Below are 13,445 nucleotides of genomic sequence, written 5' to 3' on the forward strand. Positions count from 1 at the left end.
AATTTCAAGAACTTACTGAAAAGTTCATGCTGATCGCTTGTCATTATAGGCCCTGTAGTCAAACGAGGAAACGTGCCTATTTCCAATGGGGCATCCATGCGGGGAGCCTCAGCAGCGGCCTGTCGTACTTCCGGAACCTGAGGTGCTGGTGCAGAAAATACTGGAGGTGTCTGGCCTTGATCAGTTAACCCGCTAAGATAGGCAAGAACTTGATTGATCATCTCTGGGGTAGGTTGGGGTGGTAATTCCTCATTCTGCACTTGCTCACTTTCCCCTTCCTCGCCCTCTCTTACTAATTCCTCAGTCAGTGGAGGAGTCACCGCCCTAGTACTAGATGGATAGGTGCTTGTCCTCTTCCTCTAGAGGACGTCCTCCCACGACCTCTTCCACGGCCTCTTGCCACTACTCCTCTTCGAGCTACAGCCCCAGTGGCTGGCTCAGACGCATCTTGTCTTGCCAGTGTTGGTGTTGGCGCAGTTGTTGCTCTAGTTCTAACCATCTGCGAAATAGAGTGAAGATGGTCAGATACCAATTTATATCACCTAGATACCAATTGGATCCAAGTAATAGCACGAAAGAAAGAAAGAATGGAATTTTCCTAAAGTCTTATAGCCTCTCAAAGAAAAGTAAAGGCGTCCCCCTACCGTTCCTTAAGACTCTACTAGACTCGTTCTTGTGTGATGAGACCAACGAACCTAATGCTCTGATACCAAGTTTGTCACGACCCAAAATGAGCCGTGAGTGGCACCCACACTTATCCCCCTATGTGAGCGAACCAACCAATCTAACCCCAACGTTTTCAAACATAATAAACAGAATATAATGCAGAAGACTTAAAACTCATTAACGAAATCAATAATTAACTTCTAAAACTCAAAACTGATCATTATCCCCAAAATCTGGAAGTCATCATCACAAGAACATTTATCCTCAATTTACTAAATCTAAGAATGTCTAGGAAGCTAAAACAAATACAAGAGATAGTCCATGTCCGAACTTCAAGGACATCAAGACATGAATGAGAGAGAATGCAGTCCGAGCTTGGAACAATAGCTCACCCTGAAATCTGACGTGGTGAAGACTGGCTAGAGTTGCTGTTGAGTTGAAGACGACAGTACATTATCTGCACTCCACAAATAACAAAGAGAAAAACATACAAGTAGGGGTCAGTACAAAACACGAGTACTGAGTAGATATCATCGGCCAACTCAAAATAGAAAGTAATATATATCAGATAATATCATAAAATCAACTACAATACTCAACAGGTAGCAGCAAACAGTACAAAAATCATTGATAATAACGCCAAGTACACCCATGAGGCCTCAAGCCTCCATACCATACTCATTTGGGAAATAGGTTCATTATTTTGAGTATATTAATATAATTCAAGATTCATTCTCTTTACTATCCTGGTGTCGGAACGTGACACTCCGATCCTCCTCATACTATCCTGGTGTCGGAACGTGACACCCAATCCATTAATACTATCCTGGTACCGGAACGTGACACTCCGATCCTCCTCATACTATCCTGGTGTCGGAACGTGACACCCGATCCATTAATACTATCCTGGTGCCGGAACGTGACACCCGATCCATTAATACTATCCTGGTGCCGGAATGTGACACCCGATCTATTAATATTATCCTGGTGCCGGAACGTGACACCCGATCCATTTATACTATCCTGGTGCCGGAACGTGACACCCGATCCATTAATACTATCCTGGTGCCGGAACGTGACACCCGATCCATTAATACTATCCTGGTGCCGGAACGTGACACGCAATCCATTTATACTATCCTGGTGCCGGAACGTGACACCCGATCCCCTAACCTCATTCTTTTAGTTCAACAAGCCTTCTTTTATACCAAGGCATCATCATTAACAAAGAGGTTTTTAAAGGTTCAAGATTCAACAGCCTCATCATGCTTATTTTATCACAATTATATAATCACATCATGCAAGCACACAATTAAGCATATGGAAGGGTTTAAAATACTACCCAATACATATCATTCGCTATTAAGAGTTTACTACGGAATAGCATAAACCATAACCTACCTCCACCGAAGAATTCGTGATCAAGCAAGCTATCCCCCAAAACCTTTGTTTTCTTCTTCGTTTCTCCCTCTTCTCTCGATCGTTCTCCCTCTCTTTCTCTTTTTCTGATTTTTCCTTATTCAAACTCTTTTTCTTTTACCCTAATTACCATATAATTAAGTATAAAAGATGACCAAAGTAACCCACTAATTAATTCAAGGTTATCTCCTTTAACCCCCAAGTAATTGAATTATTAACATTCACCCACTAACTTTATAATTATAAGCAGGAATAGTCCAAAACGCCCCTTAAAACTTTTAACAGAAATCTGACCCAGTCAGGGTTACGCAGTCTGTGACGGGCCGTCGTGCCTGCGACGGTCCGTCCTGCTGAGTCGTCACAGAGTTCAGAGACTGAATTTTACTAAAGAGCCTGTGACGGTCCGTCGTGCCCACGATGGTCCGTCCTGCCATGTCGTCGCAAAGTTCAGAGAGTTGTTCTCAGCACCTAATTTTTCAGAATTCTAAGTGTTTTGGAACGACACGCCCTCGACGGTCCGTCGTGCCCATGACGGTCTGTCGTGGGATCCGTCGACCCAGACAATTTTTACCAAAAATAAACTCTACTGCTCAAAACGACTAACAGGTCGTTACAGATAATTACAATTTGTAGCTGCATGTTATATGGAGGAGAGAGGCGAGCGAGACTGAGAGAGATTATAGATGTAGGAGAGAGGGGGAAAAGAGAGGGAGATAGGTGAATTGTATATGTTTATTGGTTAGATAATTGCATATTATACATATGTATTTGTATATATGGCAAGAGATATCGGGAGAGGGGAAGAGAGGCGAGCGAGACTGGGAGAGGGAGGAGAGAGGCAAGCGAGATCAAGAGAGGGAGGAGAGAGGCAAGCGAGAGAGGAAAGAGAGTGGGAGACAGGTGAATTGTCATTGTATATTATACATATAAATTTGTATATATGGCAAGAGAGACTGGGAGAGGGAGGAGAAGGTGAGCAAGATTTAGAGAGGCGAGCATGAGAGGGCAGAGAGTGGGAGAGAGGTGAATCGTGTATAATTATATATTATACATATGTATTTGTATATCCTTGCGAATTATGTTGGGTTTAGCAAGTGTGAATAAAAAAAGAAAAGAGAGAATATAAAAAGTGAGGGAACTATTTTGAAAGGAAAATGAAAAGTTATTTTCAAAGTGCAAATGAAAAGTCATTTCTCCCATATCGGCAAAATAAAGGGAAAGTGTTGCCCTTATATAAGGAAACACTTCCATTACTTCTTAAAGAGCTAAGAAGAAGATGCCCCCTCGCGCCGTCGTCGTCATTGCTCGGCCTCGGCTTCGGCTTTGGAGAAAAGTTATTATTTTTTCCAAAAGACACAACTTTTTGGATAAAATGGGTCTGAACAGAACGCTTCTTGCTGAAAATGGCTATAAAAGGAAGTCAATTTTCAATTTTTCAAACACTGAAATTTTCCTTCACTGCATATATTTTTCTCTCAAATAATTCAAAGTGTCAATCGACTGAGTCTATGTGACTTGTTCCTGTTCTGAAGTTTGTTACCGTTAAAGAAGTTTGAGGTACCGCTATTTCTTTAACAGGATTAATCTGTTTTATCTTGGCAGAAATTAATCCATAACCTCAGGGACGGTGAGGAGATTAAATTTCTTAAGGAGACACAGTAGGTTCTGTGGACTCGGATTATTTTTTATTTTTCTACTTCTTCTTATTTCTGTTTCTGTTTATTGGTTAACCTTATAAATACAAGTTGAATAACAATCTTAAGAAATTTAATAAGTTTCTGTATTTGAGGTTTCTGGAGATTAAAACCTTTATGGTTTTATACTCTGCTTGAATTGTTAAAATTTATTTGATTAAAAATAAAAAGAACATAAAAAATTTATCGTTAAATTAGAAACAATCTATGTAAAGATTTGTTCTTTACTGTTATTATTTCAAATACTTAAGTTTTCTGCCATATGTGACAGAAAAAAGAAAAATGACTAATTCAAGTCAAACAAATGCTGGAACAGTAAGTGCTGCAACAACATCGGTTGCACATAATCGTTCAAATGTTGACTTAGTGCCGGCTGAGAAACCTGTAAAGTTTTCTGGAGTCGACTTTAAGAGATGACAGCAAAATGTGTTCTTCTATCTCACTACGTTGAGTCAGCAGAAGTTTATTAATGAGAATGTTCCTGTTATGTCATATGAAACTCCGCCTGATGAACGATTCTTGGTAACAGAAGCATGGACACACTCAGATTTTTTTTGTAAAAATTATATTCTGAGTGGCATGCAAGATGATCTGTACAATGTGTACAACAATGTCAGAACCTCAAAAGAACTCTGGGATGCTTTAGAAAAGAAGTACAAAACAGAAGATGCCGGAATGAAGAAATTCATTGTGGCAAAAATTCTGGAGTATAAAATGATAAACAGTAAGACCGTCGTCACCCAAGTTCAAGAATTGCAGGTCATAATCCATGATCTCCCTGCTGAAGATATAAATTTATTTAATGTCTATGTTAGAAATATTAAGTTTTTCCTTAATACTCACATAATCTTTAATGTAGGATTGATTGTGAATGATGTCTTTCAAGTGGCTGCAATTATTGAAAAGTTACCTCCATTGTGGAAGGACTTCAAAAACTACTTGAAACATAAAAGCAAGGAAATGACTGTTGAAAATCTCACAGTAAGGTTGAGAATCGAAGAGGATAATAAGGTTGCAGAAAAGAGGTCACGTGGTAATTCAACAATATCTGGACTAAATTTTGTTGAAGAAGATCCCACAAAATTAAAGAAAATAAAGAAAGCATCTGGTCCAAAAAGCAATCCTCCTAAGAAGAAATTCAATGGAAACTGTTTCAACTGTGGTAAACATGGTCATAGGGTTACTGAATGCCGGAGTCCTAAGAAGGACAAGAAAAATAAGGATCAAGCAAACTTGGCTGAATCCAAAGGAGAAATGGACGACCTTTGTGCAATGCTTTCAGAATGTAACTTGGTTGGAAATTCAAGAGAATGGTGGATAGATTCTGGTGTCTCATGTCATGTTTGTGCCAACAAAGAATTATTTTCATCATACATTCCAGCACCTAAAGATGAGAAGTTGTTTATGGCAAACTCTGTTGTTGCAAAGGTGGAAGGAAGTGGCAAAGTCCTATTAAAGATGACATCAGGCAAGGTGGTGACTTTGAATAGGGTCTCATATGTTCTAGAATTGAAAAAGAATTTAGTTTCAATTTCAGTTCTGACCAAGAATGGATTCAAATGTGTATTTGTTTCTGATAAAGGCTACCTTAGTGATGACCTTTTCAAACTCAATGTAATTGCAGTTGATATGAATAAAGATTTTGCTTCTTCTTACTTGCTTGAGTCTAAATGTTTATGGCATGAACGTTTGGGACACGTTAATAACAAAATCTTGCAAAAACAAATTAACTTAAATATTTTATCAAAATTTGAGTGCAATAAATCAAAATGTCAAATTTGCGTTGAATCTAAGTATGCTAAGCATCCTTATATATCTGTTGAGAGGAATTCAAATCCTTTAGAATTGATTCACACTGATATCTGTGACATGAAGTCAACACCATCACGTGGTGGGAGTATTTCATAACTTTTATTGACGATTGCACTAGATATTGTTCTGTCTATTTGCTAAATGGTAAGGATGAAAAATAGATGCATTTAGGCAATATAAAGCTGAAGTTAAAATCAGTTAGATAAAAAGATTAAAATGATCAGAATTGATAGAGGTGGAGAATATGAATCTCCATTTGCAGAAATATATTTAGAAAATGGAATAATCCATCAAACTATTGCTCCCTACACTCCTAATCTAATGGAATTGCAGAAAGGAAAAACCGAACTTTAAAAGAAACGATAAATGCATTACTTATAAGTTCAGGTTTACCAAAGAACTTGTGGGGGGGGAAGCTATCCTTACAGCAAATCAAATACTTAACAGAGTGTCTCACTCAAAGACAAATGTAATTCCATATGAGAAATGGAAAGGTAGAAAACCCAACTTGAAATATTTCAAAGTGTGGGGATGTCTAGCCAAAGTCTAAGTTCCTATATCTAAGAGGGTAAAAATAGGACCTAAGACTGTAGATTGTGTATTCATTGGATATGCCACAAACAGTAAGGCATGTTGATTTTTGATTCATAAGTCCGAACATCCGGATATTCATGATAATACAGTAATGGAATCAAATAGTGCTGAATTTTTTGAACATATCTATCCATATAAAACTAGACTTGAGTCATCTAGTGGGGGATCTAAACAACCCAGAGAAGAACCAAAAGAGAATGAACCCAATGAAGAAAGTCCAAGATACAGTGTCAAAGGACATCTACTTCATTTGGATTTAATTTTGTAACATTTCTTCTTGAAAGTGAGCCTCAAACATTCAACGAAGTAATGTTGTCTAGCAACTCAACCTCTTAGAAGGAGGCTATTAATAGTGAAATTGAATCAATTTTAAGCAATCATACTTGGGAGTTGGTTGATCTTCCTCCAGGGAACAAACCCTTGGGTTCAAAATGGATCTTTAAAAGGAAGATGAAAGATGATGGAACTATTGACAAATATAAAGCAAGACTTGTTGTCAAAGGTTTTAGACAAAAAGAAGGTATTGATTATTTTGACACATAATCGCCAGTGACTAGGATTACATCAATTCGGATGTTAATTGCACTAGCTGCAGTATACGATCTTGAAATTAATCAAATGGATGTGAAAACAACCTTCTTAAATGGAGAGCTGAAAGAAGAAATTTACATTAAACAGCCTGATGGTTTTGTAGTTCTTAGTAAAAAAAGAAAGTGTGCAAACTTATTAAGTCACTTTATGGACTAAAACAAGCACCAAAACAATGGCATGCAAAGTTTGATCAAATCATGTTGTCAAATGAATTTAAGATCAATGAATGTGATAAATGCGTTTACATTAAAGATACTCCAATTAGGAAGTCATTGTATGCCTATATGTAGATGACATGCTAATAATGAGCAAAGACATTGCTAATATAAAAGCTACAAAGGGTATGCTTGCTAGTAAGTTTGATATGAAAGATTTAGGAGTTGCTGATATGATATTAGGATTTAAAATTTTTAAAACTCCTAACGGTCTTGCATTGTCTCAAACTCATTATATTCAAAAGATACTTGAAAATTTTTAATTTTTGAATTTTAAAAGGGCAAAGACTCCAATTGATGTTAACCTTCATATTGAAAAGAATAAAGGTGAAAGTCAGTCTCAATTGGACTATGCTAGCATATTGGGAAGCTTAATGTATGTCATGAATTATACGACCAGACATAACTTGCGCTATCAGTAAACTGAGTCGATACACAAGTAATCCTAATCTAAGTCATTGGTTGACAATGAAGAGAGTTTTGGGATATTTAGATGACACTCAAAACTATGTTTTACATTACAACAAATATCTAGCCGTTCTTGAAGGATATAGTGATGCAAATTGAATTATTGGGTCAACTGAAACAAAATCCACAAGTAGATACGTTTTTACTATTGATGGAGGAGCAATATCTTGGAAATCATACAAACAAATATGTATAGCTCGCTCTACAATGGAGTCTGAATTCATTGCTTTAGACAAGGAAGGTGAAGAAGTTGAATGGCTCCGAAATTTCTTAGAAGATATCCATTTTGGCCCAAACCAATGACTCCTATATGCATACACTGTGATAGTCAAGCTGCAATTGGAAGGACTGGAAGCATTATGTATAACGGTAAGTCTCGTCACATAAGACGAAGACATAACTCTGTGAGACAACTACTCTCTAGTGGAATTATCACAATTGACTATATGAAGTCAAAAGATAATGTGTCGGATCCACTTACAAAAGGTCTAACTAGAGAGGGAGTTGAGAAATCATCGACGGGAATGGGACTATGGCTGAGAACAAGTCATTGTGGCGATAACTCTACCTAGAAGACTGGAGATCCCAAGATCTAGGTTCAAGGAGATAAAACAAAGTCATTGATGACGGTTCAACATTTTCAAGAAAAAAAATATTATTTTATGGTTCATTCTCATGATGAGACAATGTTTAGTAACCAGGATAAAGACATAAGGACTTTTTAATGATTTCTAAGTTTGATACAGGGAATATTAAATGGTTTATCTATGGGATTACACATTTAGAAATCACCTATGTAAGTGTGAAGTGTAAGTCGCTTCAAGGAGAATCCGGTAAGGCCAGTTCTTTAAGCACTTACTATCCAAGATGTGTTCATGGTTGAAACGAACAAAACAATAGAACTAAGAACAGTTCAAGGGTTGATTGTGTGACATATGTTGTCTAGGCATACACCAAAGCTCGACGATTCAAATATATCAAATCTACTGATTGACCGAGTATATCGATATATGTTCACTACGGAAAGTTTAAAGAAAAACCTACTTATCCAGATGTGATTAACCTTTACCTACAAGACACACAAGTTTTTTCATGCATATGTTTTAGCAATAGCTTCCCCATTCATGTGGGGGATTGTTGGGTTTAGCAAGTGTGAATGGGAAAAGAAAAGAGAAAATATGAAAAGTGAGGGAACTATTTTGAAGGGAAAATGAAAAGTCATTTGCAAAGTGCAAATGAAAAGTCATTTCTCCCATATCGGCAAAAGAAAGGGAAATTGTTGTCCTTATATAAGGAAACACTTCCATTACTTCTTAAAGAGCTAAGAAGAAGATGCTCCCTCGCGCCGTCGTCGTCACTCGGCTTCGGAATTGGATGTGATTGATTGATAAATTTTTTGGACAAAATTTATTTAATCAGTTTTTGTTAAATCTCCTAACAGACACATTTTTCCGAAAAGTTGTTATTTTTTCAAAAAGACACAATTTTCTTGATAAAACGGGTATGAACAGATTTCTCTGAACAGACAAGTTTCTTGCTGAAAAGGGATATAAAAGAAAGTCAATTTTTGATTTTTCAAACACTGAAATTTTCCTTCTCTGCATATATTTTTTCTCTCAAATAAATCAAAGTGTTGATCGACTAAGTCTGTGTGACTTGTTCCTGTTCTGAAGTTCGTTGACGTTATAGAAGTTTGAGGTACCGCTATTTCTTTAACAGGATTAATCCGTTTTATCTTGGCAGAAATTAATCCATAATCTCGGGTACAGTGAGGGGATTAAATTTCTTAAGGAGACACAGTAGTTTCTGTGGACTCGGATTATTTTATATTTTTTCTGCTTCTTCTTATTTCTGTTTCTGTTTATTGGTTAACCTTATAAATACAAGTTGAATAACAAATTATACATATGCAAACGTGACTAATCATACAAACTCGAAGTCAACCACGTAATTAATGTATAATGTTAGTCGCAAGTGATAATTATAGCAAAATGCAGCTGTGATGAGTAATTAATTAAATAGTATAAATTTGCTAAGCAGCATAATTTTTCCTATTTAATACATCGCTCATCTCATATTTTGTGTTACTTTTCTAAGAAACGCCTTAGATAGTTTTATTTTGGTAAAACTAAAGAAATATTTGGAGTATAAATTAATTACTATATGTTTGTATGAATAGTTTACCGAAAATAACTCAAAAATCCAAAAAAAAAACTTAAAATCCCCGAAGTTAAACGTCCAAATTTATTATTATTTTTTTAAATTTTAAAATCCAATATAAATAATTTAATTTGATACTTAAATAAGTATGAACCAATCTGATCATATACGGAAAAAGTGTAATCGTTATAAGTGAAAGTCTTCAAAATGCATAGAAAGAATAGCCACTATATTTACCAAATAATTTATATTTATTCCTTATCCGACATTACAACTTTTTAAAGATTTTTTTATCGCATGTTTATATCTCTTTTGTTAATGGACTATCAATTAACGGCAAGCCAATGTTAAACCTTTGTATGCATATAAAAATTCTCAGTGATACTTTTTTCATTCATATGCCCTAAAATTGTGATATATTATGAATGTTTGAGGGGTAACCTTTTTTAAACGGTGAAGGCACATAAGTAATGTAAACTTAGTGATATATTCAACTTCCTTACTTGATGGATATGATTCTAATTGTTCTATATATGTTAATTGAAGAGTTAATTCTAGAGGCAATGTTGTCTTGATTTGATTATATAAGCACTTTGTATGAGAGTTGCTTGAATCCTAGCGTTGTAATTTGGTTTTGAGTATCTAAACGCCCTATTTAAGATTATGATCATAGTATAAACTTTGTATTTTATATATGTAATATATAGATTGTTAATATGGATTCTACCATTACATTTTGTTCTTTTAATCTTATGCTTATTATTATATATTAAATAATTAAATAATTGATTGCTTGTAGAAGTCGAGAGACAGAAAAATGAGAATAGAACGTGGTTAAGAGCAGTAGGATGCACCCGCGAACAGATTTGTGGCTAGCATGGAGACATACTTATTTTGCCCTACTTGCCTAAAATATAAAAAGATATATAAATGCTTTAGATTAGTTGACTATTCTCACTCAACAACAATGTAGTTAGAATTTTAATGTTGATAGACGTTTAGATGATCAAGAGACCATGACTATAATATCAACCATGTGCGGGACTCAATAATTCGAAAAATATCTTAAATTAGCTTAACTATATGTAAATATAATTGGATTATATAAACGTTTAACCCTAGGTCCTAATAAGTGTGACAAATGTGCGGGCTAAGTTTAACATGAGCGGATTGAAAATGGATTAACATAAAATGGGTAATAATTTAACCCGCTCATATTTGATATGGGTAAAAATTGATTGAGTAACAAAATGGGTTGGATAAAATATTTAGTTATGTTATAAACATATTTGTGTTATAGTGAATGTCTAATTATGTGGAGTCCTTGTAGGATATGGTTACGAATCCTACTTGGCGACCAAGTAAGGTTTACCCTATAAATAAAGGGTTTTCCTTCATTGTAAATAAGATTGGTTAAAGATCAATGAATCCTAATATACTTCAAGATGAATAAGAAATCTTTTCTTTTCTCCCTACTTTCTTCTTCTTCTTGTAATTTTATATAATTTCATAACACGTTATCAGCACGATTGTTCTATTCTTAAAAATGATGAAGAAGTAGAAAAAGTGCAAAAGACATCTTGCATAAGTTATGCAATAAGGTTCTTATATCTTTAAGATATGGTTTATCTTTATGTTCTAATTATTTATGTAACAGATCTGGAGGTACCATCTAAAGTAAGTATTTAAAGAGACTTGTCAACTTTCTATACATTTAATTTTAATCGACTGGGAAGAAAATTCTTTAATTTATTTTAATAATTAAATAAGCACAATTTAGTGAAAGATATGTTTTCAATCTTTATATGAGGTACGTGATCTATTAAACTATATCTATTAACTGCTATTGTTGATTATAAGAAATCAATATTCTCAATTTTGTGTGTAATTATAATATGTGATCATATTAATGATCATCAAAAGTGATAAATTTGCAATCATTTTAAAGGCTTGAGGTTGAGCCTCATTGTGGGTAAGACGATAAATTTAAGTTTTATCGCACCAAAAAAGATAAGACAATGGATTCAAGTCCAATTGCACCAAGATGGTAAGACGATTGATTCATGTCTAATCGCACCAAGATGGTAAGACATCAGAATTCTTAATGCTTTATGATGAAAGATGTTGGATTCAAGTCCCTCATTGATTTATGGCATAACGTTGAGTTTGAGTCTCAATGCACCATATTGATGATATTATGATGACTAAGGAAAATAATGAGTTTTTGATAAAATTAGTCATGAAATATATCTCGTTAAGCAGATCCATTCCCCAAAGTGAATGTAGCAGTGCATAAATGTCTAAAAGAAGACAATTGATTAAATGATGCACATGAATATGGAATGAGGTACTAAGTTATCAAATTTGATGTACTTAGATGATTGTGTTCCGTTCATGAAGAATGAGAGCCTTTGATAAATGATAAAATACTGATCCATTATTTAGAGTGAATGAGGTGATAAGCCACCATGCTAGACGTGAATTTTCTTGTAATGATTGTTAGCAAGGCAAGCTAATTGTGAGACCATCATAAACGAAAGTTGAGATTGAATTTTCTGCGTTCTAGGAACGTATACAAATATTTGTGGATCTAGTCATCCACCTAGTGGATTGTTTAGACATTTAATGGTCCTAATAAATGTTTCTTCTATATGGTCTCATGTGTGCCTATTATTATCTCGCAACTTGATGTTTGCAAAAATGTTGGCACAAATAATATGTTACATGCACAATTTTCTTCAAATTAGTTCATTCAATGATGGATCACGACTCACCTAATGGGTAAAGTAATTGCGAAGAAATAAATTTAAAAATTACTCTTGGAGTAATAAAATTGAAATTTACTCATATAATAGTAAATCAGAAATTTACTAAAGCAAAAGGCACATGGCGTAGTAAACTTGGAGTTTACGAGTACTACTAATTTTATTAGTTGGCATGAATAATTTTTTCATCCCAAAGATGTGCATACTGAGTAATGGACATACATTGAAAAACTAGAAGATTCTTCAAGAATTCTTTACGTTGCTTGTTCTCGTGATAAAGTTGATTGGATCAACTAAAGGTGGAACTAAATCCCTAAATTCTGATAAGTAGAAAAAACGAATATGGACTCTTTTACCTATCATGTGATATGATAAAAAGATACATCAATAAGATAATCACATGTGCGTTTGTTGTCAACTTGCAGTTTGACATTCGCAAAATTACTTGTGCAAGATAATTGAGCTAAAAGCACAACTTTTAGAATATCAAAACAAGATAATTCATCTTGATAATATTGATAAATATATAAGATGATGTGACATTAAATGTCTCATATAGTGAATCATTGCTTATGAAAATAAAGTTTCATATGTTGATCTGAAATATGATATTACATACAAACATAATTGTATGAATCAAACCAATAAGTTATGATCAATTTTTTTGTTAATTGGTTTATGGTCAGGGACCAATAGTTTTCATCTGATAATTTTGATGTGCAATATATGATTAATGAATATACTATGATGCACAAAGATAGATTCTCCAAAAGATTGAGATATATGTTAGGTTGTCTAACATAAGGGGGAGATTAGAAGCAACACAAAAGTTGTAAATACTCCTATTGAATGTCCCTTAAGGATAAAGTCTATGACATACATGAAGCATGATAGACTAATCAATTCTAAATAAAATAATCCTTGAAAAAGGGGGAGGATCAAAGAATCAAAATGATCATAATAAGGAGACAATGTGCTCTTGGAGAGCCTACGACATAACACTTTATGAAACCTCATGATAGGGGTAGCTACCTAAAAATAATGAAGTGATGAGATCTCAA

The 13,445-nt window shown here is 34.6% G+C and overlaps 1 protein-coding gene across 1 annotated transcript; it reads left to right on the forward strand.

Moving 5' to 3' along the window:
* Nucleotides 1–4,061: 4,061 nt before the first annotated feature.
* On the forward strand, nt 4,062–9,216 carry LOC138349348 (uncharacterized). Its single transcript, XM_069299672.1, has 5 exons — nt 4,062–4,163; nt 4,236–4,503; nt 4,666–4,804; nt 4,958–5,247; nt 9,203–9,216. Exons 1-5 carry the CDS (start codon nt 4,062–4,064, stop codon nt 9,214–9,216), a joined length of 813 nt encoding a protein of 270 aa, XP_069155773.1.
* Nucleotides 9,217–13,445: the final 4,229 nt, after the last annotated feature.

This window comes from Solanum lycopersicum, chromosome 6, assembly GCF_036512215.1.
Source record: "Solanum lycopersicum chromosome 6, SLM_r2.1".
Classification (NCBI taxonomy): Eukaryota; Viridiplantae; Streptophyta; class Magnoliopsida; order Solanales; family Solanaceae; genus Solanum; species Solanum lycopersicum.

What these genes read in the sequence shown, in the direction of transcription:
- LOC138349348 (XM_069299672.1), top strand. Translation starts at nt 4,062, where the DNA reads ATGACTAATTCAAGTCAAACAAATGCTGGAACAGTAAGTGCTGCAACA. An exon ending in TAGTGCCGGCTGAGAAACCT is followed by an intron (nt 4,164 to 4,235) that starts GTAAAGTTTTCT and finishes ACGTTGAGTCAG; the next exon opens with CAGAAGTTTATTAATGAGAA. An exon ending in GGAGTATAAAATGATAAACA is followed by an intron (nt 4,504 to 4,665) that starts GTAAGACCGTCG and finishes ATGTCTTTCAAG; the next exon opens with TGGCTGCAATTATTGAAAAG.